A 25,551-nucleotide genomic window follows, 5' to 3' on the forward strand; every position below is an offset into this window, starting at 1 on the left:
CTTCCTCAATCAGGTATAGGCCCAAATATGGGGCAGCTAGATGGTGCAGTGGGTAGAGCACCAGCCTTCCTCCTAGGAGGACCTGAGTTCAAATCTGGCCTCAGACAGTTAATACTTCCTAGCTATATGATCCTGGGCAAGTCACATAACTCCAATTATTTCAGAAAAAAAAGATTGGCCCAAATAAATAGTCCCCTGCTGGGAGAGGCCCAAAGAGACATACTCAACAACCCAACAAATGTATAAGTATGTACTGTAGCAGATAGGGAGAAGAATAAGACACAGTCTCTGCCTTACCTTCCCAGAGTGTCAAGCCCAAGAACAACACATATGAAGAGACAAGGAACAAGAGAGAGTAGCCTATAACAAAGTACAATTATGAGTTCTTAGAACAGGTACAATAAGAGTTGACAAGAAGAACTGTATCAAGGAAGGCTTCCTGGAGGACATGGCCTGGAAGAATAAGTAGGACTTGGGGTAGACAGAAGATGAAGGGCATTTCCCAGGGCAGGAACAATATGAGCAAAGATAGATGGGAGTGGGAAGGACTGCTTTGTCCATGGGACTGCTAGTGAGGAAGCTATCAGTTATTCTGACATTAGAGGGCATGTGCTGGTGAACAGTGGGGACAGCAATAGTTGGTGATCCAAAAACACTGACCCGGCGGTGCTCTCTCCCCGCTCACACATGCTTCCGCTGTGGCTGGATCACACTATTGCCACCATTGCTGCCCACTTTGTACCCTATTTATCTGGGTAGGTATTTTAGTCTAATCCAGAGGAGACTCAGAAACTTGAGGCTTTTTCTGTTTATCCTTAGCTCGGAGCACAGGGCCTGGCACTCAGAAAGAGCACAGTAGATGTTTTTTGATACACATATCCACTCAACCTTGGTCCTACTACACCTCACTGCCCCTCTTATCAGAGGGGCAGACCAGCGAACTCCATGTCAGAAGGGGACCCAGACCAGCCATCTCTTTACTTCCCACTTTTGCTTCCCTCTTTTGGATATCTTTGCACTTCTTCATCAACTTCTTCCTACCCCTGCAGCCCTGTTTTCCAGTTTCCTTTTGTACACTCTCTTACCATTAGGTTGAAAGTTCCTTGAGGGCAGGACCATATTTTTATTTGTATTCCTAATACAAATTACAGTGCTGGGCACATAGTAGGTGCACAATGTTTCTGATTGACGTATCCAAGCATTCTAGCATACATATGCACACTTGTGTGCAAACATACAGCCACACTTGGCCTGTCCATGTGGGCCTGGGACGGACCTCCTGAATGCCTTTTTGGTCTCCCCATGGAGGGAATCTCGCACTTCATTTAGGAGGCCCTTGGGGAGCCATCCCGACATATCCTCGCCATATGTACTGACACCAGACACTCACATATAGATGACATCATCTTGGCAGGACATCCATAGGGCTTTAGGGAGGAAAAGAAGGGAATTAGACAAGGAGGGGGATAAAGAGCCAGGATAGAGGAAGGGGAGATTGGAGTCCGGGCTGTAGCATTCAGCCAAATGACGTGCCAAAGGTCAGCTAGCCAGTAAACTGTGTCCTGAATTCTGATCTCCTGACCCCAAAGACATAGCTCAATCACCAAAGGCAAGGAAAGCAAGAAGATGGGGAAGAGCAGAAAAGAAAAGATGGAAAGGGAGTAGACAAAGCAGAGGGCAATGGGAGAGTGCATAAAGGCAAGTGGGCTTAAGTAATAACAAAGCAATTAGGAGCAGTATTAAAGCGAAGACTCAACAGGGCTAGGAATGATATATGTGTGGGAATGTATGTGTGTATATGTATATATCTACATATATATATACATAAATATATTCTTTCTTAACTATAGCCTGCTTAGGGGTGAGAGGTAAATGAAAGAGGGAAAAACAATAAAGCAAAAACAAAAAAACAATTTACAAGGAAGTAAAGAAAAAAATGGACACTCATTAATGTAATTTCTACAAATATATATACTTTCTTGATCTGGTAATTTGCTGTTATAAGATCTGGATCCTCCCTGATGTTCTGCTGGTCACATGACAATGTTCTCTTTTGTTTAGTTTCATTTTGTTTTGTATTTCTTTTCTGTTTTTCTTTTTTCTTATTCGGTCTTTTTTAAATAAAATAAATTTTAGAAAAACAAAGGCAAGTGGACATTCCCTGCCTCCCCAGTCCCTCTCCACTCCCCACCATGGCTCCGATATCTGGGGTTCCTGAGTGTAGAGGCAAGCAGACTGAGTAGACAAGAGGGGATGAAAGGAATAGAAAGTAGGAGAAAGCTGGAGAGAAGGCTCCAGAAGGGAGTGTGTGGGCTGAGGTCATGGAAGATGTGATGTGGCATCTCATGAAAACAGCAGGAGCTGGAGGCAGGAGGAGAGTCCTGGAGAGGAGAAGCATGTGCCCAGAGCGGCCCCAGCTGCTGCTCGGAACAGGCTGAGTAAGGACACATGGATGAGGGGAAGGAATCCTGGACTCGGCTCCAAAGCCTGACTCAAAGCTGGATGATCTTGAGCTAGTCTCTTCCCAGCTCTAAAGTTCTGCTACTTCCTCTGACAAATGAGAGGTTGGGCTTGGAGGTGGTCTCCAGTTCTAACACACTACTATTTCACATAGTATGGAACATAATGAGTCGGGCAGGAAACAAGCATTTATTAGGCACCAAACATGGCGAATACAAAGAAAGGCAAAGAATCCCTGATTTCAAGCAGCTCACAGTCTAAGGGGGACCAGGGGGAGAGGGGGAACGGGGAGACAACATGGCCACAACTATAAACAAACAAGCTCTAGAAAGGGCAAGTGGAAGATAATCTCAGAAAGAAAGCCCTGAGCAGTGGAGGAGACCTCTAAAGACTCTTGCAGATTGTGAGATTTGAGCTTAGTCTTAAAGGAAGTCGGGAGCTTGGGGTGATGGAGGAGGTGTGAGGGACACCAGCACAAAGGCATGGAGTCAAGAGATGAAAATTTTTACTTGAAGAAGATCAAATAGGTCAACGTGGTTAGACTAGAATACATGGAAAGAAGACTGGAAAGGTTGGAAGGAGCAGGTTGTAAAGGGCTAGAAAGACTCAGTGGTGGATTATAGTAGGTCCTGGGAGGATCCTTGGAGATAACCTGCTCCCATGTGGGCTTAATGATGGTCAATCTGACAGCTAAAGAGAGGATGGCCGTGGTGGGGAGAGACCTGTGGCTGGGACCACTCCACAGGCTAAGAGGAGCAAGGGAGGAGATGAGCCTGCATCCAGGTGTGTGGAGAGAAGGGGGAAGAGATGTTGGGAAGGTTCATATGACACAATTTGGCCCCAGATCAGATGGGGAGGGCAAGGCGGCTGAGCCCAGAGATGCAATAGGTCCCATATGCCTGAGATCTAGGAAGCAAGAAGTGGAATTCAGGGAAGAGGGTTGCTGCTCCTTCCTAGTTTCATTCAAGGGCTATGGGCCCTCTCCTCCAGGAAGCCTTTCATGATCTCCCTGGCTGTTGGGTGTTTGCTCTTTCCCCCAAATATTATGCATGTACTTGTATTTACGTGCTATATCATGATGTCCTGATCTAAATCTTGCCACTGAACCCAGATGATTCCAGAGGAGAATGACTTTGCACAACCCTCCCTCACTTAGGTGCATTTCCCTCATGTGTCACAGCCTCGTGCGTCGATGTCATGGTGCTCTTCCAGAATGAGGGACAAACAACAACAGCATGTCATACCCCTACCCCAGAACCATGTAAATTCTTTGAGATGGTCCTTGTTTTGTTTTGCTTTTTCCTTTTCCAGTGTCTTGGACCCAAAAGTGGATTAATAAATGCTTGTTGGATGGATTGGGTTGTTTTGGACTAACGGCAGTGGATTGGAGGACAGTCATTTCACCGCAAATTCCAATTCCAGTTGAGTTAAGGCTGTTTCTTTCTGTGATTGACAGGTTGCCAGAGTGAGAGAAGAACCTGCAGAGATCAGCCGTGAAGAGTCTGCCCACCGTTGGCCAATCTGCTCCCCCAAAATGGCGGGAAATTGCTCGTGGGATATCCACGCCCAGAACAGGAATAAGGCAAGTGTTGGGAAGCATCTGCCAGGGAGAGCATCTGTCCTGACCATCCCCAGGTCTCAGTCCCCAGCCCAGCTTGGCAGGTGGGGCAGGAAATCCTTATTGAAGGGATCCCTCCATCTCCATCTTCAGCTTGGTCCCCATTGTTGGCTTTCTGGCCATTTAATGTTCTAGTCCTGGCGCTGCCTCGGACATGCTGTGTGAACTTGGGGAGGAGGCCTGATGTGAGAGGAGGTGGGTCAGATCCTGATTCTAACACCTCTGCCCAGGTGACATAGGCTACATCATTTCATTGCCCTGGATTCAATTTGTCCTTTGTAAAGTGAAGGACTTGGCTCTCTCTCCTCTGAAGCCCCTTCCACTTTAGAGCTAGCAAAGATCCTCTGACAACTCCCTTCTCAGAACCTATGTCCTGGTTCCGTGGTGGCTCCCTTCCAGCTGGAAGGTCACTGAGAGCAAGACATTTACTCCCTCTCTGCAAGGCAAGAACTGCAACCTCCTTCCCACCTGCATCCCTCCTCACTCTATGTTCTTTATTCCAATTATTTCAGCACCAAGGCGTCCATTAACCTCGCTCTCAGGCTGATCTCCCCATCCAGACTGATGGGGAATTTGTCTGCCTGGTACTTCTGCCTTCATTTGGGCCATGACCTCTCACGGTGACCAAAGACCACCTCCCCTTTTAGCCCATTTATTCAGATGGGGCATTTCAAGCTGCAAACGAACCTTAGAGACTGGTTATTCCAATCCTCTTGTTTTATAGAAAAGCTGAATCCCAGAGGGAGGAGAATTCACACAATGAGGGGGAAAACCGGGAAAACCAGGAAAACCAGCAAAGTTAGGATTTGCACTCAGGTCTCCAAATCCAGTAATCTGGAGTCATCAGTTTCTTCATTTTCAGCCTTACCAACCCTTGGATTTACATCCTAAAATTACAAGCACTGGAAGGGATCTAAGCAACTCTCTGGTCTAAGCCCTCTATTTTATTTTAGGTTTATTGTTCAATTTTAATTCAATAAGCACCTAGTAATCATGGATCCTCTTTGAGAAGGATGGCTGACAAGCATGTATTTAGGGATGCCTGTGTGTATGCATGCATTGTGGATTTGTTGTTCAGTCATTTCAGTCTTGTCCAATTCTTTGTGACCCCTTTGGGGTTTTCTTGGCAAATACTGGAGAGGTTATTTCCTTCTCTAGCTCATTTGACAGAGGAGGAAACTAGGGCAAGTAGGATGGGTTTGGAGACAAACCCAAGAAAATGAGGCTTTCAAAGAATTTTAAAAGCTTGCATATAATTGGTCTATGTGAAAGTTCCTCCCAGGGATTGAGACACACTCTTTCTCTCTCTCTCTCTCTCTCTCTCTCTCTCTCTCTCTCTCTCTCTCTCTCTCTCTCTCTCCCCCCCCCCCCCCCCCCCCCCCCCCAATTGCCACACTAAAAAAAAAAAAAAAAAAGTCTTCCCAAGGAAGGAGCTATGAGTTTCCAAGAATCCCATAGACTCCTGTAGTCAGTCCTGACTTTCACACTTCAGGGTATGATACAGGCAAATCACTTAATCTTCAGTGGCCCATCCAACCCTCCAAAGCTTTCAGTTGCAGAGAAGAGAGGATTTAAATCTTTAGAGGGAAGCCCATTCCCTAAAGGCATTGCAAAAAGCTAACCTCCCAGGCACTGTCCTAGGTACTGAAGAGTCAAAGACACAAAATGAAGCCAGAACCTGGCCTCCAGCCGCTTACTCTGGGGAGAGGGGAGGGCTACAACACCTGCGAAGGCGGGCAGATTTGAGGAAGGGGGGGTTGAGTTGTGACGGCTGGGAGAAAGGGGTGGGAGAAGAGAAGCTGGGCTGGGCCCTGAAGGAACGCATGGACCCTGAGAGGGAGGGTGTTCTGGGAATGGAGACACATGAGATGGGATGTTAAATGCAGAGAACGCTTTGGTTGCAGTCCTCTGAGGGTATGGTGCAGAGGGATAAGGAATAATGGTGGGAAGACAGGCGGGAGGAGATTGCGCTGCTGTTCAGTCATTTCATCATGTCCAACTCTGATCCCACTCGGGTTTTTCTTGGCAAGACTGGAGTGGTCTGCCATTTTCTAAGGACATCACTAACCCACACAAATCTCAAGGGACAGACTGACTCACTGCGGGACTGCCAGGTGGATTATGTCTCCTGGGGATAATGGGGGGGGGGTCTGAGCCACCCACTGTTCTAGGAATAGCTTTGCTCAGACATATTTCCCAATCACACCCAGGGACATACTTCTAGGCCCCCCTATGCTACAATGCCAGGTCTTGATGTTGTTCTTGGCCTGAGAAGTAAAACTGCACAGAAAACTACAGATTTTGTGGAGGATGAGACCTTAGAGATAAACAAGTCTAGATCCCTTCATTTACAGATGGGGAAACTGAGGCACGGAAAATTAAATTACTTGCCTAGGGTTACACAATTAGTAAACATTTGAAGCAGGTTTTGAATTCAGGTCTTCCTGACTCTAGGACTTTAGCCTCTAGTTACCTCTCACTGACGTGCTTTTAGCCCCAAATGTTCCTGTTTTAAGATTAAGATTTAATGGAGCTGGATTCTAGGGTGAACAGAGCCCAGCGCCTCAGGTCAGTCAGGATCAACTCAGGGGTTGGCAAAGCTCTACTTGTGCAGGAGCTGAACCTCTGTCTGGCTGTTGTGGCCATGTTTGTCCTCCAAAGAGCCGAGTCTTGGCTTCCATCATCATTGCTGATGCTTCTATTGTGTTTTAAAATTTGCCACATGCTCAGTATACATCAGCTCCTTTGAATCTCTCAGCAACTCTGCGAGATCAATGCTGTTGTATCTCCGTTTGACAGATAAAGAAGAAATTAAGTGGCTTTCTCCTGCTAGTAATTGCCGGGGAGTTGGGCTTTTAACCCAAGTTTTCCTTACTAGATGGTGAGATCCCCTCAGAGATGAGTACTCGCCTGTCATTCTTACCCCAACTCATGTGTCTGCTTTGCCTCACTTTACCTCCCTGTAATCCCTCCTTCCTTCTTCTCTTCCCCCTGGGGCTATCCCATAACTCCTTCTTCTTCATGAAAGCTTCACGGCAAAACAAAATCTAACTGTTTTCTGAGCCTCTCCTGTGGAGGCAGCACCCAACCATGTACTATGAGGGTAGGGACAATAACACAAATTTAGGTTCGACATAAGAAAATTCCATAAAGTCAAACAGGCGACTGCTCATTGGAACCGTTCTAGGCAGCTTGTGTTCTGCAAGTTGGCGATTCCTTTGTCCACTTGAGCCCTTTGCCTCTGTTTACCCAAACTGGGGACAGCTGCAGGTGCTGGGGGGTCCAAGGTGGGCTCATGCCTGTGTCCTTCTCTGCCCACAGGTGTGCTCAGGGGTGAACGAAGCCCCAGAACTCTACAGCCGAGGCTTCCTGACCATGCAGCAGATCGAGGCTTTCCCCCCACCTGTTATCATGAGTTACATTTTCCTGCTCATCTGCCTGTGTGGGCTGCTGGGCAATGGAGTGGTGCTCTGGTTTTTTGGCTTCTCCATTAAGAGGAACCCCTTCTCCATCTACTTCCTCCACCTGGCCGTGGCCGACATCGGCTACCTCTTCTGCAAGGCCGTGCTCTCCGTCCTGCAGGCTGGGGCCTTTCCAGGGGCCTTTCCCACTTACATCCGCTTTGTGTCGAGGATCCTGGGCCTGGCGGCTTTCCTCACGGGCGTGAGCCTGCTGCCGGCCGTGAGCACCGAGCGCTGTCTCTCGGTGCTCTTCCCCACCTGGTATTGTTACCGGCGGCCCAAGCACATGTCGGCCCTGGCGTGTGCCCTGCTCTGGGCCCTGGCCTTCCTGATCACCACCATCCACACCTACTTCTGCGTCTATGTCAGCCCCCGGCCCTCATGGGGGGATTGCACCCACATGGACATCTTCCTGGGCATCCTGCTCTTCCTGGTCCTTGCGCCACTGATGGTCCTGACCTGCCTGATCTTCCTGGTGAGGGTGGAATGCCGTGCCCCGCGCCGGCACCACTCTTCCAAGCTCAACAACGTCATCCTGGCCATCGTGGCCGTCTTTCTCGTGTCTTCCATCTACTTGGCCGTCGACTGGTTCCTGTTCTGGATCTTCGAGATCCCGGCACCCTTCCCCGAGTACGTCACAGACACATTCATCTGTGTCAACTGCAGCGCCAAGCCTGTGGTCTACTTCCTGGTGGGGAGGGACAAGAAGCAGAGGTTCTGGGAGCCCCTCCGCGTGGTCTTCCAGAGAGCTCTCCGAGATGGAGCCGAGCTTAAGGAGAGCGGGGACACCCCTAACACGGTCACCATGGAGATGCAGCCCACGGCGACCACATCCTGAGAAGCCGGGGGTGGCCCCGAGCCGGAGAACTTTCCTGGGCCTCGTGGGCGCTGAGTCGGGCCCCCGGCACCAGTCACACTGTATTTGCACCCGTCCTCTGGCTGGAGGCTCCGGGATCCACATCCGTCCATCCATCCCTTCCTTCAAGAATGTGGCTGCAGCACCTACTCAGTACCAGGCTCTGTGCTCCAAGCTGGGGACTCAAAGACAAAAACCAGCAGTCCCTGCCTTCCGGGAGCTTACACTCCACTGCCACAGGGACTAACGAAAGGCAGCTCTCCAGAAGACCCAGGAGGGATCTTGGGTTCTTCTTGTCTCATCCAACTGGTGTCTGTCTCCTCAAATGACTGATTCAAGCTATCCTCAGGTCTCGCATAAGCTCTCCCCTCCTTTCAAGTGGGGCTCAGCCCTTGACAACATTGTGAAGTTGAGAAGTGTGTCCCACCCCTAGTCTCCCGGTAACCTCCCCAAAGATGGCACTGCCTTCCCAACCCCCCTCCCAGCACTCACCTCTGGAATCCCACTGGGCTGGCTTCGGTCTGCCCTCCTTGATCCTTCCCTTCCATAGTGCCTTATAGAACAGCCTAAAGTGACAGTGAGGCTGCCCCATGGTCTGCCTTCCTTGGTTCCCTTCCATAGTGCCTTATAGAACAGCCTAAGTGACAGCTGGGAAGCCCCATGGTCTGGCTTCAGTCTGCCCTCCTTGGTCCTTGCCCTCCCTGGTGCCCCATAGAACAGCTAAAGTGACAGCGAGGCTGCCCCATGGTCTGCCCTCCTTGGTCCTTTCCTTCCACAGTGTCCCATAGAACAGCTAAAGTGACAGCGAGACTGATCTGACCTTCACACAGCAACAGGTAAAACACATTTTAACCGGAGCTCTCTGGAGATAGTGGCCCCACCTTTCTGTCTAGCCCCTTGGTCCCTAGAATGGTGGAAATGTCTAAACATAGTTGACAGAGGAGGATGAAGCCTTTCTCTCTCCCCACTTCAGTCACATTGTCCTCTGCCTTGTCCAGCAATACTCAGCTGCAGCCTCTGACTAGCCCCAACTTAATAAACTATCGTTAATTTAGAGATGAAGGGAGAAAATTGAGAACTGACTAAAGCTGATGCTGTTGTTCTTCCCAAGTCCCTCCAAGTCCATTTGCAGTTTTTAAATAGTGAATCCCAGAGCTGGCCACGTCTTAACACGAAGAAGAGATTTTTCATGGACATTCGTGAAGAAGAGAGGACTCTGGGGAAGGAGCGTTTCAGGCTCTATCACATCACCCCCAGGGAGCTCTCCTACCAAGGATCACAGAAGATCAAGGGCATAAGACACCTTTGAGGTCACCGAGTCCAACCGCCAATCCATCGAGTCCAACCGCCCAACAGGGTCTGCCACCAAGGGAGGTGTCCCTGAGATTTGAACAACCTCAGTCTGCTCCAGGAAAACTGCAGCAAATTTATGTGGACTCTAGTCTAGATCTGTCCCATCAGCCAGCCAGGCCGGGGTCCCCTAGCCTGGGCACAGGGCCGGGGACACATCACTCCACTTTCTACTCTTCCCGACAGGCCAAGGCAACTTCTCCATCTCTGCCCATCGTGGGCATGACAGGCTCACAGCGGAAAGGCTCTCCTAAGTGTTTTCAAGGCCTCTCTGCTCCCCGAGGGCAGATTACAGCTCTCTGCGGTCACAAATTGCAGCTCTGAGAACTCTTGCCTTTTCCCAGTATCCACTTGGGGTTTTTTTTGAAGTTGTATTGATTATTTTACAATGTTGTCAATTCCAAAATGACCCATGTGCCCACATTCTTTTTGTAATAAAGTATGGTTCAGCCGGACAAACACTGGTCACGTCTGACATTGCTTAGCCCTGTCCACAGCCGGCGGCTCCTGCCTTCTGCTCGGGGAGGGTCAATGCTTCGCCTTCTGTCCCTGAAGTCAAAATAAGCTCAGCCTCCTACATTTGGGTGTCCCAGTGTGCTGAGCTCCCCACAAGGACCACAGACTCAGAGGGAGAAACCTGGAGATCATCTTGTCCACATAGTGCAAGCAGGGACACTGGAGCCCAAGCCCACAGGTGGTTATTGAGAGAAGCATGATTAAAGTCTAGCATTCCTGACCCTAGTGCAAGGTTCTTCTCACTACTCTGGGCAGTGATATTCAGAAAGAAAGAAAAGGAAGAAAGGGAGGAAGGAAGGAAAGAAAGAAGGAAGAAAGGAAGGAAGGAAGGAAGGAAGGAAGGAAGGAAGGAAGGAAAGGAAGGAGAGAGGGAGGGAGGGAGGAAAGAAAGGGAGGAAGGAAAGGAAGAGAGGAAGGAAGGGAGGGAGGGAGGGAGGAAAAGAAAAAAGGAAAGAAAGAAAGGAAAGAAAGGGTTTTCCAACCAGATGGGTCCCCAGTGGGGCATCTCTACTAGAGGTATTTGTTTGCCCTTCGTTCTTGAAGATCAGGATATCAGAAAGATGACACCATGACATGCAAGTGAACTAGATTTAAGGGAGAAAGTCTGTGCAAGGCTGCCTGCCTCACTTTTCGCTCCTGAGCCATCTGGGTCCAGTGGCCAGATAGAGATGGCCCTGGATGCTAAAGTCTTCACCAGGTCTCATTTTGACTTGGGCCACACCCAGCTTCTATTGGTGATTCAATGGGAGTCCTATTAACCAGGATCTCATTGAAATCCCCCCTACATAGATAGGAATTGGGGGAAAGAGGTGGGGAAAGCTAGGGAAGGAAGGAAGCATGTATTAAGCATCTACTATCTACCAGGCTCCCAGTTAAGAGCTCATTTTACAAATATTACTCAGAGGAAGGAGGATGGGAAATCCCCCAAATCAGGGATTTTCCTCTCCTGGCATCCACCCGGGTTCCAGGCTATGCCTGAAAGGCCAGAACTCAAGCCAGAGGAGATTCCCATCCATTCCCAGGAGGGGAATCTACATCGTTTGAGAAGCTGCTGCCCTGACTGACTTCCTGGCCAGTTTGGCCTGAGGGGATGGATTTGGGGCCAAGATAATTAAAAATTTGCCTGGGCAGTCTCTCAGACTTTTTAACCATCACAAAACAAAGAAGGTGCAGGTGAGAGAATGACTTGTTTCTAGATTTGTAACTAAGAGTCGGGATGAGATGAGAACAAAATGATGGAAGTGGGGTCATTATCTGTTTATCTGGAAGTCTAACCCACACACCCATACAAAAAAGTCCTCTCAAAACAGTTCGGCCATCTATCCTGACCAAATGGATCCAATTAGACACCCAAACTCCGTGGGAGGACTTTACACTTTTTAAGGGGAAAAAAGCCATCAAGAGAACACCAAGAATCACGATCTTCAGCCCCAAAAGCCTGAAACAAAAGTCGTCAGTCTCATGATGTCACTGGTCCTCCAACAACAGCCAACCAGACACCACATCTTGAGAGTTCCACAACATCACTCACATCCCTCAATTTTCTCCTTAATTCCATGGATACGTCCTTGTTCGGAGCTTAAAGCTGTGGGGGAAATGATAATATATGACACTGATATAATGCTTCTAGGTTGGTAAGGGGCAGCCTGATGGCCAAGATAGCTGGACTCAAAGCCAGAAAGAGCCAGTTTGAATCTGCCTTCTGATGCATTCTAGGACCTCAGAGTTCCCGACCACAGCCCACCGGTGCCTAGGGCCCTCAACACCGCAGTGGGAAAGAACCAGATTAAAATGCAGTTGGGAAATATTTAATGAAATAAAGAAAAATGCAACAAAGCACAGATAATATCTCATTTTTGACGAAGTCAGTAAGCTCCTGCACAGGATTCCTTAGGTACAGACTAACGGCTTGTTAGTCAGGACTTAATAAATGTTTGTTGACTGTATAAGACCTCGGGCTACCTCCAATGATGATTTATGAATTACTATACACACAAAACTCAAGCATGATCTAGCGTACTGGGTCTCAAGGTTCTCAAACATTAGGACACGCCATATGTAAACAACTGTACAGAATAAGCTATAGACAGAATAAAGTGGAAATGATCGGCAGAGGGAAGGTACTGGCTTTGAGAGTCATGGGAGAAGGTGTTTTGTAGGAGGGACTGGAAGGAGGAGGAGGAGGAGAAGAAAAAGAAGGAAGAGGAGGAAAAGGAAGGAGGAGGAGGGGGAGGAAGGGAGAGCATTCCAGGCATGGAAGACGAAGGCTAGAGAAAATGCTTAGACCCTCCTCCAAGGCAATCCCAGTAGACTGGATAGAAAATGCCATCTGTAGTCAGAAAAAGAACTATGGAGATTAAATGTAGATCAACACATGCTCTGTTCTCCTCTTTTTTTCTGGTTTTTTTTTTTCCTCTCCCATGATTTTTCCCTTTTGTTCTGATTTTCTTTCCCACTATGATTCATAAGGCCATGTGTATTAGAAATAAATAAACGGGAAACAAACAAAAAAGAATCAGACCCTCCTTGTCCACAAGGAGCTTCCAGTTAGTAAGAGTCTATGCCTTTCAACTAGACTTGATTCATTCATGGATGATTTGTTGAGAGCCTACTATGTGCCAAGCACTGAGGATGGGGAATCTAGACAAAAGGAAGGGTCTGCCCAGGAGGAGATTCTTTCTAGGGGATACAAGTGTCAGATAACTCAAGAGAAGATCACAGGAAGAAAAATCAGGCAAAAATTATGTGATTAAGGAGAAAGCCAGAGATTTCAAGAGACAAAAAGAGAAGGATCTCCCAGATACTGGACACAGCCTGGGAAAGGAGACCCAGAGAGCAGAGGGAATGTCCAGCTTAAGGGACAGCAGCCCTAGGGAAAGTCATGAATATGCCCTGTGTTGTTTGGGGAAAATTAATGATAACTGGTGTTGCAATATAAGAAAAACCTAAGCCAGAGAGTTTGCCGTCAGGTTCTGGGAGATTGCAGTTACTAAGGCTGCATGAATGAATGAATGAATGAATGAACATTTATTCAGCTCTATGTGCCAAGCATTGTGCCCGGCCTTGGGAGGAAGTGTTTCTAAGTCACTGAAATCGCACCCCTTACATCTTTCAGCTTTACAGGAACGGGCTCTCTCCTCCTCCACCACCTGTGCTCATCACCCCCTCTCTGGGCCCCACCCATTGGGCTAATGCTCTAATGCTTTCTGAGTGCTCAGGAAAGGGCCCTTCCAGCCGGGGCCTCAGGAGCAAAGGGTAGGAGAAGCCGTTGCCCTCTTTCCTGCTTCCCAACCAGCTAGGAAAGCTCCCCTTTGTCCATTTGGCTTCTGGAGGGCAGGGAGCGGGGGGAGGCGGGAGGACTGAGCCTGATCCATTAGGGCACACTTGACTCGCTGGTTTCCTGTAATCACCCAAAGCCTAATGCAGAAGGCTTCTCCCCCTCCTCCTCCTCTGGGATGGACTTTCTGGATGACTCCATTACATTGTCCATTTAATTCATTTTTCCCCACCCTGGAAAGTAAAGCCCGTTTCCTAGTTTACAGAATCAATCACTCAGTCAATCAACATCCACGCTCACTCTGTGCCTCTCACAGTAATACATTCTGGACAAAGAAAGGTAAATGAGGTCTCTGCCCTGGGTTGAAGGGCCTCCCCTCCCAGGCTGAACGGGGGCCGGGCTTCAGAGGCTGCTGGACTGATGAGGGATGGACCATCCCTCGCTGGCCAGACTGGGGTATCGGTCATCTCCAGGACGCAGAAGGTGAAGACCCCCCGAGGATCTCCAGGCCCCCAAGGAAGCTCTTCTTCTCAACTCCAATAAGGACCAGGGAAAGTTCAGGTGAGAGGATAACTTCCAATAGCTTTGGCTTTTCTCCTCTGTCTCCTTATGTCCCTGCGGCTGATTTGTCTTAGGAGTTTCCCAGCTCCAGAAAGCTTTGCAGATTCAGTGTTTCCCCTCACTGATGGTATCGAAAAAGGCGACAGCGGAAAACACAGGGAAGTAGATTAAAATGTAACAGGGAAATATTTAATGAGATAAAAAATTACATTTTGGATGATATTAATATGTGGTTTTCTCAGTCAATCCGGGGGCCACAGGGTCCCTTATGGACCATGTAAAGGGGCTCCTTCTGAGAGTTTGACAGCCCTGGGTCGATGTGGAGTTCTTTTTTTTTTAAATAGCCTTTTATTTACAGGTTATAGATATGGGTAACTTTACAGCATTGACAATTGCCAAACCTCTTGTTCCAATTTTTCTCCTCCTTACCCTCATCCCCTCCCCCAGATGGCAGGATGACCAGTACATGTTAAATAAATTAATATATAAATTAGATACACAATAAGTATACAAGATCAAACCATTATTTTGCTGTACAAAAAGAATTGGACTCTGAAATATTGTACAATTAGCCTGTGAAGGAAATCCAAAATGCAGGCAGGCAAAAATATAGGGATTGGGAATTCAATGTATTGGTTCTTAGTCATCTCCCAGAGTTCTTTCTCTGGGCGTAGCTGGTTCAGTTCTTTACTGCTCCATTGGAACGGATTTGGTTCATCTCATTGCTGAGGATGGCCTGGTCCATCAGAACTGGTCATCATATAGTATTGTTGTTGAAGTATATAATGATCTCCTGGCCCTGCTCGTTTCACTCGGTATCAGTTCATGTAAGTCTCTCCAGGCCTTTCTGAAATCATCCTGTTGGTTGTTTCTTACCAAACAATAATATTCCATAACATTCATATATCACAATTTATTCAGCCATTCTCCAGTTGATGGGCATCCACTCAGTTTCCAGTTTCTAGCCACTACAAACAGGGCTGCCACAAACATTCGTGCACATACAGGTCCCTTTCCCTTCTTTATGATCTCTTTGGGATATAAGCCCAGTAGAAACACTGCTGGATCAAAGGGTATTCACAGTTTGATAACTTTTTGAGCATAGTTCCCAATTGCTCTCCAGAATGGTTGGATGTATTCACAAGTAACATGTGGAGTTCTTCAGAGATGGGACTAGCTATCTCTGAAGAGACGGGACTAGCTCTCTGAGGAGATGGGACTAGTTATCTCTGAAGAGATGGGACTAGCTCTCTGAGGAGATGGGACTAGCTCTCTGAGGAGATGGGACTAGCTATCTCTGAAGACCCTTCTGACACTGATGATCCATGAGTTGAACTGAAACTTGCCCGAAGGTGTATTCCATTTGTCAGATACACTATGTGAAGGGCCCTTGGGGAAGCTGGCGAATGTGTCCTGGGGAAAACCATCCCCAGCCAAATGCTTGGGGAGTAAGGGAATTGAGTTGGATATTGAATCCCTAGGGGGTGAACCAAGCAATCTAATTAGTGTGTCCCTAAGGAGGGTGAGAACTTTTTAAATAAAGCTCATGAATTCTCCCAGCTGACAGACCTAGGTGAGTTGGTGAGAAGAAATGTGCACAATCCTCCTTCCCATTTAGAAAAAAGGTAAACTGAGGCAATGGGGAGCTACTGATTAATAAATATTTGTTGTTTTGCCACACTACAAGAAATGGACCAAATCTGGGCTGAAGTCAGAACCGATTTCAGATGCTGAATTTTAATCTCATCAAAAGAAACTAAAATGGATTTTGAGTAAATGAATAGTCTCAGGTGGGAAGTTAGTTTAGAGAAATCCCCCTGCATGGAGAGAGATATCCCAGAGAATGGGACATCACCACTCTCCAGCCCTGCCCAAGGGGCTGCCTGTCCCTCAACAACCCACAAATCAAGAGTGTCTAAACCTGACAGTGACCAAAGCCTCTTGGGGGTGGGGGAGAAGGGTGACTGGGAGCCCAGTTAAGCAAATAAAAGAGCGATTTGTCCTTTATTTAAAATGGATGAAGACCTTTTTCCAAGGTCATATTAGAGGAAGAAGACATTTTAAAAATTGTCTATAGTCCAAGCTCCTTTTCCCTGAGGCTCTTCTCTCTATAAATAGACAATTTCTCTCTATAAAACAGGTCTTCATCTATTCACATCCAAAGGTCTCATAAACTCTTTCTAGTTCTTTAGTGTTTTATGCCCCCCTGGCCCGCCTATACTTTGTGACCCAGCTACACTGGTCATGTTATTGCTCCATCTCCAGACTCAAGCATCTTTATTGTTGGTTCCCCATGTCTGGAATAGTCTCGGTCCCCAGCTCCACCTCCAGGGTTCAGCCAGGAAACTTTTATCAAACACACACTGCGTGCCAAGTATTGTCCTAAGCCCTGGAGATAACAATGCAAGGTTTCTTTGACAGTTTCTGCTGGGATTTTAGCAGGGACTTGGAGGAAGTTGGGGGAAGCCAGGAAATGAAGAGGAGGAGGAGAAGGAAGAGCAATTCAGAGGCTTGGGGGAGAGAGCTCAGGACAGAATACTGAAGAGTGGGTGGGTGGGTGTGAGGTGGAAGAAAACTGGAAAAATGGGAGGGTGAGGAGGCAGGTCAGGTTATGAGGGTTTGAGATTCGGTTCTGGAGGGGATAGGGAGCCATGGGAAGTTATTGAGTAGGGGAGCGACATTGAAGATGACTTTAATAGCTAAACTGAGAGTGGGAGGGAGTGGGGAGATGCTAGAGGCAGATCAACCAGCAAGCTAATTCCGGAGTCATTTAACAAATTACCCAAAATCTCATGTTCTCAAAGAAGTTTTTATCAATCCTACTTGAGGTGAGTGCCTTCCTTCTGCAGAATATTTGCTAATTATTCTATATCAAACTTATCTATCCATAGTTGTTCCCTTGTTATCTCCCCGAAGGGCAAATTCTTTTACTTTTTTTGTATCCTCAGTACTTAGCTAAGATTCTGGCACATAATAGTTGCTTGAATGTTTTTTGACAGTCAACATCATCATCCCCATTTTACACATAAGGAAACTGAGGCTCCGAAAGACCCTCTCATCCAGAGTCACACAGCAGAAAGACAGAAATAGTAATTCAATATTTCTTTTTTTGGACCATAATGAAATAAGAGTTATAGTCAATAAAGCTTGGAAGCAAAATTGAAATTAATTGTAAATGAAATAATAACCCTAAAGAATGGATGGGTAAAGAAATAATCTGTTCAAAATTAATGACGAGACCGTACAAAATTGGTGGGAGGCAGTCTAGGAAAATATGTACATCTCTAAAAGCTTCCAGCAATAAAAGACCAAAAAAGCAGATCCACAAACTGGACATGCAGTTAAAAAACTGGAAAACCAATAAATTAAAATCTCCCAACTAAACACTAACAGAGATTCTGAAAGAAAAGAAAGGTTAATTAAAATTAAAAGTAAAAACCCATTGATCATATAAATAAAAATAGGTACTGGCTTGAAAAAAAATGATAAAACCGAAAGGCTATTTGCCTCAAGTTACTGGTCTCAAAAACAAAACAAACGACAACAAGAAAAAGATGAATTCACAATCAATAAAGGGGAAATAAAAACATTATTAGAAGCTATTTTGCCCAACTACATGCCAATAAAACTGATGATCTAAATGAAAAAAATGGGTGAATATTTACAAAAATATCCATTTACAAAAATATCAATTTATAAAAATATCAACAGGATGGGAAATTAAATACTTAAATTATCTTAAGTAGAAAAATACATTAAGCATGCCATTAATGAATTCCCAAAGAAAAACTCCCAAGCCCAGATGATTTTACCAAACTTAAAGAACAATTGATTCTAATACAACATAAACTGGTTTGAAAAAATAGGCAGATATTCAAACTCCTTCTATGATACAAATGTGGTCTTGATAATAGAAATTAATTAATAAATTAATTGAATTTAAAAATTAATCAATGTTGATGCCCCAAAATTAAATAAAATACTAGCAAGGAGATTGCACCAATATATCACAAGATCACACACTTTGGCCAGCCTGGGTTTATACAAGGGATGCAGAGCTGGTTCAATACTAGGCCACAAAACATAAGCCACATTAATAACAAAATAACAAAACACCAAAAGCTATGATTATTTCAATAGATGCAGGAAAAGCTTTTGAATAAATATAATACATTTTCTTTTTAAATAAAAAGTAAAATGAAAGCAGAATAAATGGAGCTTAATTTAAAATGAAATGCTTTATTGTTCTTAGCAGAGATAATGGAGTGGTTTGCCATTTCCTTCTCCAACTCATTTTATAAATGAGGAACAGAGGAAAACAAGAATAAGTGACTTACCCAGCTTCTCACAGCTAATAAGTGTCTACAGTTGGATTTGAACTCAAGGAGATGAGTCTTCTTGGCTCCAGACCTGGCACTTTGTGCACCATGGCACCATGCAGGTCCCCATATTGTAGCTATCTAAATCTAAGTCCAAGTGTTACTTGTAATAAGGATAAACTAGAAGTCTTTAATAAAATCAGAGGGAAACAAGAAGGACGTCCATTATGACCACTATTATTCAATATTGTATTAGAAATGCTAACAATAGCAAAAAGAAATGGAAGAAATAAGCAAAGGCAATAAAGAAACAAAATTATTACTTCTGTAGATGAAATGATAGTTTATCTAGAGAATCCTAAAGAATCAACTGAAAAATTAATTGAAATACTTAACAACTTCAGCAAAATTGCAAGATATTAACTATACCCATAGAAGTCCTCAGTAACAAAACCCAGAAGGAAGAGCTAGAAAGAGAAATTCCATTTAAAATAATGTAATGTCGGAGAAACTGAGGCATGAGAGAGATTAGAGAGTTCTCAAGATTTTATTAATTGGAGAATATAATTGACTGGACAGGACTCTCGTCTCAAATTATCCAGTCAGATAGAGATAAAGATATACTGGGACCAAGGAAACCATGTTGGTCCCAGGGCTGTCATTTCAAAGAATCCAGCAATGAATAGGAGCTGCCTAATTCCTTAAATACTCTTTAGAAACAAAAAACCAAGAGGATGGGGGGGCTTCTGTCAGGTTGGGGGGAGACCATAACTCCTAAAAGCCCAGAGACAGGATGTCTGAATACCCAGAGATAAAGATGTCAGGGAGGTATCTTGGAATATTTTAGAGGGATCTTGTAAATTCTTGAGGACAGGGAAGGGTCAGGCAGTCTGCTCTCGTTTATCTTGCTAGCAGTTTATAACCTTAGAATAAACGGTTCCCAATCTTAATGGACCAAAGTGGGTTTTTACGACTAAGGGGATTTGACAGAACAGTTAAGGAAACTGAGCCAAAGGAAACTAGTTCAGGGAAAATGAGTCAGAACAGTTAAAGAGAACTGAGGCATAACAATAATTGCAGACAATATAACATATTTCAGAATCTACCTGCAAGACAAACCTAGGGACATATATATATTAATAATTGTGTAAATTATATATATATATATATGCATGCACATATATATATATATAATTTACACAATTATTAATATATATATATATATAATTACAAAACACTTCACATAAATAAAGTCAGGTCTAAATAACTAGAAAAAATATCAATTTCTCATAAGTAGGCTGAGCCAATATAATGGCTCAAAATTTGTTTATTCAGTGCCAAATTACTATAAATATATATATGTATGTACATATAGAGTTAAAAAATAATAAAATTCATCTGGAAGAACAAAGTTCAAGAATATCAAGGGAATTCATGAAAAACATTACAAAACAGTAATTACCAAAACAATATGGTACTGGTTAAGAAAGAAACTGGTGGATCAGTGGAAAAGATTAGTTACATAATATACAGTAGTAAATGATCATAGTAATCTACTGTTTGACAGCTAGCTTTTGAGACAAGAACTCACTACTTGACAAAAATGTTGGGAAAAAAAACAGAAAATAGTCTGGCAGAGACTAATTATAGTCCAATAATACCTCACATCACATATGACAATAAGGTCAAAATGGGTAGCTGATTTAAACATAAACGGTGACTTCATAAGGAAATTAGTAGGGCTTAGAAGAAATGACCTGTCAAATCTATAAACAGGTAAAGAATTTATAACCAAATAAGAGAAAGAGAGGTTCACAAGAAATAAAATGTTTAAATTTTAAGGTTCTTATACAAACAAAACTACTGCAGCTAAAACTAGAAGAAAAACAGGAAATTGGGAGAAGGAAAATCATTAGAGCAAGATCACATTTGCCATTTCCCCAACTGATAAATGATCAAAGGATAAAAACAGTTTTCAGAGAAAGAAATCTAAGCCGCCAATAACCTTATAAAAATACTCTAAGTTATTGATAGTTGGAGAAATATAAATTAAAATAGCTGAGTTTTAAACAATCAAATTAAAATAACTTCACACCCACTAGATCAACAAAGATGACAGAGGGGAAAAAATGACAAATGCTGGTGAGGATACGGAAAAATAGGGACACTACAGTACTGTTGGTAGAATTGTAAGCTGGTCCAACCATTCTGGAGAATAATTTGGAACTATACCAGAGGGCTATAAAACTGTTCACATCCTTTTATTCAACAATATTACTACTTTATTCAGCAATATTACTACTCTAAACTCTAGAGATCAAAGAAAAAAGATATATATATATATATATATATATATATATATATATATATATATATTTATAACAGCTCTTTTTGTGATGACAAAGAACTGGACATTGATGGGATGTATATCAATTGGGAATGGCTGAACAATTTATGATCTATGATTGGGATGTAAGATTATTGTGTTTTAAGAGATAATGAGGAAGATGGCTTATTTTTTTTTCTTTTTTTAATGAAAGTTTTTATTTTCAAAACACATGCATGGATAATTTTCAACATTCACCCTTGCAAAACATTCCAAATTTTTTCCCTTCCTCCTCCCACTCCCTCCCCTAGATGGCAAGTAATCCAATATATATTAATCATGTGCAATTCTTCTATACATATTTCCACAATTATTGTGCTGCAAAAGAAAAATCAAATCAAAAAGAAAAAAAAATGAGAAAGAAAACAAAATGCAAGCAAACAACACTAAAATGAGTGAGAATGCTATGTTGTGCTCCACACTCAGTTTCCACAGCTCTCTCTGGGTGCAGATGGCTCTCTTCATCACAAGATCATTGCAACTGGGCTGCATCATCTCATTGTTGAAGAGAGCCACGTCCATCAGAATTGATCATCATATAATCTTGTTGTCGTGTATAATGTTCACTTTCTTCAGCATCAGTTCATGTGAATTTCTCCAGGCCTCTCTGAAATCCTCTTGCTGGTTGTTTCTTATAGAACAATAATATTCCATAACCTTTATATGCTATATCTTATTCAGCTACTCCCCAGCTGATGGGCATCCACTCAGTAGGAAAACGGTTTCAGAGAAAAAATAAACTTGGGAAGACTTGGATGAGCTGATGCATGACTAGAACTAGGAGAACATTATACACAATAACAGCAATATTGTTAACGATGATCTGCTGTGAAAGACTTGGCTCTTCTGATTGACCACGACTCCTGCTGGAACATGCCATCTACCTACCTTCCAATAGAGAATTTTTGAACCTAGAGAACAGATTAAAGCACATTTTCTTCTTTCTTTCTTTCTTTCTTTCTTTCTTTCTTTCTTTCTTTCTTTCTTTCTTTCTTCCTTCCTTCCTTCCTTCCTTCCTTCCTTCCTTCCTTCTTCCCTTCCTATTTTTCTTCCTTCCTTCCTCTTTTTTTCTTTATTTTTCCTTATTTGTGTCCAACTAATACAAGAATTTGTCTATGATTACACATATTTGTAATGGGGTTTTTCCCTTGCTTTTTCAGTGGATGAGAAAGAGAAAAGGAGAGAACTTAGAACTGAAAATAAATTTTTTTGAAATTGTGATTTTTTAAAAAAGTATCTTTCCCCCTTGAAAGGGCTTTTTAGGGCTCATTGCCTTGTCCAGTCTCCTAAGACATTTATTTTTATTTTTCATTAGCAGGGATCTCGCACCTCGGTCTCACGGTCCAGCCTCCCAAGGCAGCAACGATGATGACAACAGCAGCCACCACCAACTCCACTGAGGGAGAGAATGTGACCCCTCTGGGAATAGTCACCATCATAGTGTTGCTGTGCCTGTGTGGCCTGGCAGGGAATGGGACCATCATCTGGTTTCTCAGGTTCGGTGTAAAGAAGAGCCCCTATTCTATCTACATTTTTAACCTGGCCATCGCTGACTTCCTCTTCCTCCTCTGCATGGCTCTCTCGCATGTTTTTAACAGGCCTGAGTTTGGTCTCTGGTCCCAGACCGTTTCTGAGGCCTTTAAAAGAATAAGGTACCTTGCATATACCCTGGGGCTGAGCCTGCTGGCCACCATCAGCACTCAGCGCTGTCTCTCTGTCCTCTTCCCCATCTGGTACCGATGTCACCGCCCCCAGCATCTGTCTCTCCTGGTGTGTGCAGTACTGTGGCTTGTGGCCATCCTGGAGAATCTGGTAGCTGTCTGTTTCTGTGTTATACAAAAGGAAACTAAGAATTCGTGTCAAAAAGTAGACTTGTTTTTTGTGGTTTTGGTTTTTGGGGTCTTCGCCCCAATCATGTGTGTCTCCGGTTTGATCCTGTTCATCAAAGTCCGGAGGGTCTCCCTAAAACGCCAGCCGGCAAGGCTCTACACTACCATCCTGGCCACTATCCTAGTGTTCCTCATCTGTGCCCTCCCCCTTGCAGTCTACTGGTTTATTCTTTATTGGCTCAAAATAAGTGAAAGACCAAAAATGATTTTCTATGATGTGGCTAAAATATTCTCTTGTGTGAACAGCACAGCCAACCCCATCATTTACTTCACGGTTGGGAATCAGAGGGACAAAAGGGTCCAGGAGCCCCTCAGGGTCAGGCTAGTGAGGGCTCTGGGAGATGAAGAGACATCCCCCACAGAAATGGTGGAGCTGAGGTCTGACCGTCACGGGGCTCAGGATGAAGATCTGGACACAAAGGAGAAGCTCCCGGGGGTAACTGCCAGATATAGAGACCCCCAGCCCGTCTGATGGGCCCAGCCTGTGCCCACTCCATCCCACGGGGATCTACCCTCCCCACTCTCCATCTGGGTTTTCCCAGTTGCCAGAAGTACCGAGCTACCAAAGGAGTGACTGGCACCTTGACAACGGCGCAGTGCCCTGATACCAAGATACTTAATCCTACAATGAAGCAAGGCATCCACAAGCCACACTGCTGCATTTCAGAAGTGAATTTATTTGGGGCCGGGGGATATAGCACTAATTTGTACCTTTAATTCTGAGAACACTTTGACTGAAGGGGTATAGGGGACGGTGCATCCTGGGGTGCTGCAGGGGAATATTTGTACTTCTGTTTATTGCTATATGTTCTCAGTAAATAGTAAAAAGCTAACTGATTCTGGAGAGCAATTTGTAACTATGCCCAAAGGGCTATAAAGCTGATCCAGCAGCAGCTCTACTGGGTCTGTACCCCAAAAGATCAGAAAAGGGGGAAAGGACCCTCATGTGCAAACATGTTTGTAGCAGAAGGAACTGGAAAGTGAGGGGCTGCCCATCAGCTAGAGAAAGGCTGGATGAATGTTATGGAATATTATTGTTCTGTAAGAAACGATCAGGAGGATGATCTCAGAAAAGCCTGGAGAGACTGACAGGAACTGATGCTGAGCGAAGGGAGCAGAACCAAGAGAACATTGTACACAGTAAGGAGATCATGTGACGATCAACTGTGATGGACTTGGCTCTTTTCAACAATGGGGCAATTAAAGGCAATTCCAATAGATGTGTTGGAAAGTGCCATCCGCACCCAGAAAAGACTGAATATGGAAAAAAGTTAATTGATATTCATTGGTTAGAATATGGGAAATTGATTAATCACTGGCAATTGATATTAGGGAGAAGACAAGATCAGCCTGGGACACAGAGAAAACCTACTCTTGCAGAGCTACCCCTAACTTCCTGTAAGTGAGATGTGGCCTTTCTTGGAGACTCGTCCTCTCCTTGGAGATCTCGGACAACCTCCTCTTGGTTGACCTCAGATTCTCTCTCTTGATTCGAGCTGATTATAATGGAGAAGAGTTCATTCCCTCTTGCATATTTGTCTGTCACATTCTCTCTGAATAACCTTTCCAGTTCCTTCTGCTGATTTACTGCAATAAACAGCTTTGCTCAATAGTCACTGCCATGACCCTTTGTTTGATCAGCACTTGTTGGGAAGGGACTGAACCGACATATGTAAGCTAAGGGCTGGAGACCAGAGAAGCTAATTTTGCTTGGAACATCTTATTCCCCTAAACTGGCAATATTTAAGGCACGTAGGTTTGATTCTAGTCCATTATCCCATAGTCCTTTGAGAGACCAGAGTGCTCAACCTCATGAACTTTCTCATGAGAGGTAGCTTGGGGCACAGGGGATAGAGAACTGCCAGGAAAAGCCAAGTTCAAATCTGACCTAGACATTCACTGGCTGTGTGATCCTTAACCTCTGTCTACCTCAGTTTCCTTATCTGGAAAATGGGGCTTATAATAACACCCACCTCCCAGGGGTGTTGTGAGGAGGAAATAACAATTGTTAAGTACTTGGCACAATGCCTCATACATAAAAATACTATTTATATAAATCTTAGCTGCTATTGCTATGATTCCCCCCCATCTTTTCACTACCAGATCATCCACAACTTTGGTCTTTATCTCCGATATCGGTTCATCGTACCAGCAGGATAAAAGTGATTCTACTGAATCCCTGCCCTCTGAATTCAACATAAATGAGGAAGAGAAATCCCCTGATAGTGAGAATTTTCCCTCCACTAGGCTCTCAGATCATGTATGGAAAGGATTTTGGACTCTGGTGGCTATGCTGAGGGACAGAACTCCCAGCATTCTAGGCAAGGTCCCCAGGAGTGACCCCTACATCTCTTGTCCTAGAAAGAAAGAGAGGAAGAAAGAGAGGAAGGGAGGAAAGGAGGGAGGGAGGAAGGAAGGAAGGAAGGAAGGAAGGAAGGAAGGAAGGAAGGAAGGAAGGAAGGAAGGAAGGAAGGAAGGAAGGAAGGAAGGAGAGAGGCAGGGAGGGAGGGAAGGAAGGAGGGAGAGAGGGAGGGAGAGAGGGAGGATGGGAGGAAGGAGGAGGGAGGGGGGAAAGAAGAGGGTTGTAGGGCATTCCCGTTGCATAGTGGACTTCTCCTGGGGGTGTGGATTTCCCAGGCCTCGCTCCCAAGACTGGTGAATCCAGGGTGACTCAGCTCAGCCCCAGGAGCCTCTGAGCATCCCTCGGGCCCCCTGTGCCTCATCTGGGGCAGGGCCCTCAAAGTCCAGGGGCTCCCACACCGCATAGAATCCGTCCTGTTCTCTGGCTGGGACAAAGCCCCAGAGGATGCCTCCTGGGAAGACTGGCAGAGCCCGTGCAGGCAGCAGGGAGGCAGGGC

The 25,551-nt window shown here is 44.9% G+C and overlaps 2 protein-coding genes across 2 annotated transcripts; both read left to right on the top strand.

The window, feature by feature from the left end:
* The first annotated feature begins 3,800 nt into the window (after positions 1-3,800).
* MRGPRF (MAS related GPR family member F) lies at positions 3,801-10,575 on the top strand. Its single transcript, XM_003774345.3, has 2 exons — positions 3,801-4,042; positions 7,400-10,575. Exons 1-2 carry the CDS (start codon positions 3,995-3,997, stop codon positions 8,375-8,377), a joined length of 1,026 nt encoding a protein of 341 aa, XP_003774393.1. The 5' UTR covers positions 3,801-3,994; the 3' UTR covers positions 8,378-10,575.
* Positions 10,576-22,123: 11,548 nt separating this feature from the next.
* On the top strand, positions 22,124-23,564 carry LOC100919548 (mas-related G-protein coupled receptor member D). The gene has a single exon (XM_003774576.3). It carries the CDS (start codon positions 22,170-22,172, stop codon positions 23,163-23,165), a length of 996 nt encoding a protein of 331 aa, XP_003774624.3. The 5' UTR covers positions 22,124-22,169; the 3' UTR covers positions 23,166-23,564.
* The last annotated feature ends 1,987 nt before the right edge of the window (positions 23,565-25,551 follow it).

The sequence above is a fragment of the Sarcophilus harrisii genome, chromosome 6 (assembly GCF_902635505.1).
Source record: "Sarcophilus harrisii chromosome 6, mSarHar1.11, whole genome shotgun sequence".
In the NCBI taxonomy this organism is placed as follows: domain Eukaryota; kingdom Metazoa; phylum Chordata; class Mammalia; order Dasyuromorphia; family Dasyuridae; genus Sarcophilus; species Sarcophilus harrisii.

Bases quoted from the DNA above. Each gene is read 5' to 3' on its own strand.
- MRGPRF (XM_003774345.3), top strand. From the start codon at position 3,995: ATGGCGGGAAATTGCTCGTGGGATATCCACGCCCAGAACAGGAATAAG. The intron at 4,043-7,399 runs GCAAGTGTTGGG...CTCTGCCCACAG, and splicing joins ACGCCCAGAACAGGAATAAG to GTGTGCTCAGGGGTGAACGA.
- LOC100919548 (XM_003774576.3), top strand. From the start codon at position 22,170: ATGATGACAACAGCAGCCACCACCAACTCCACTGAGGGAGAGAATGTG.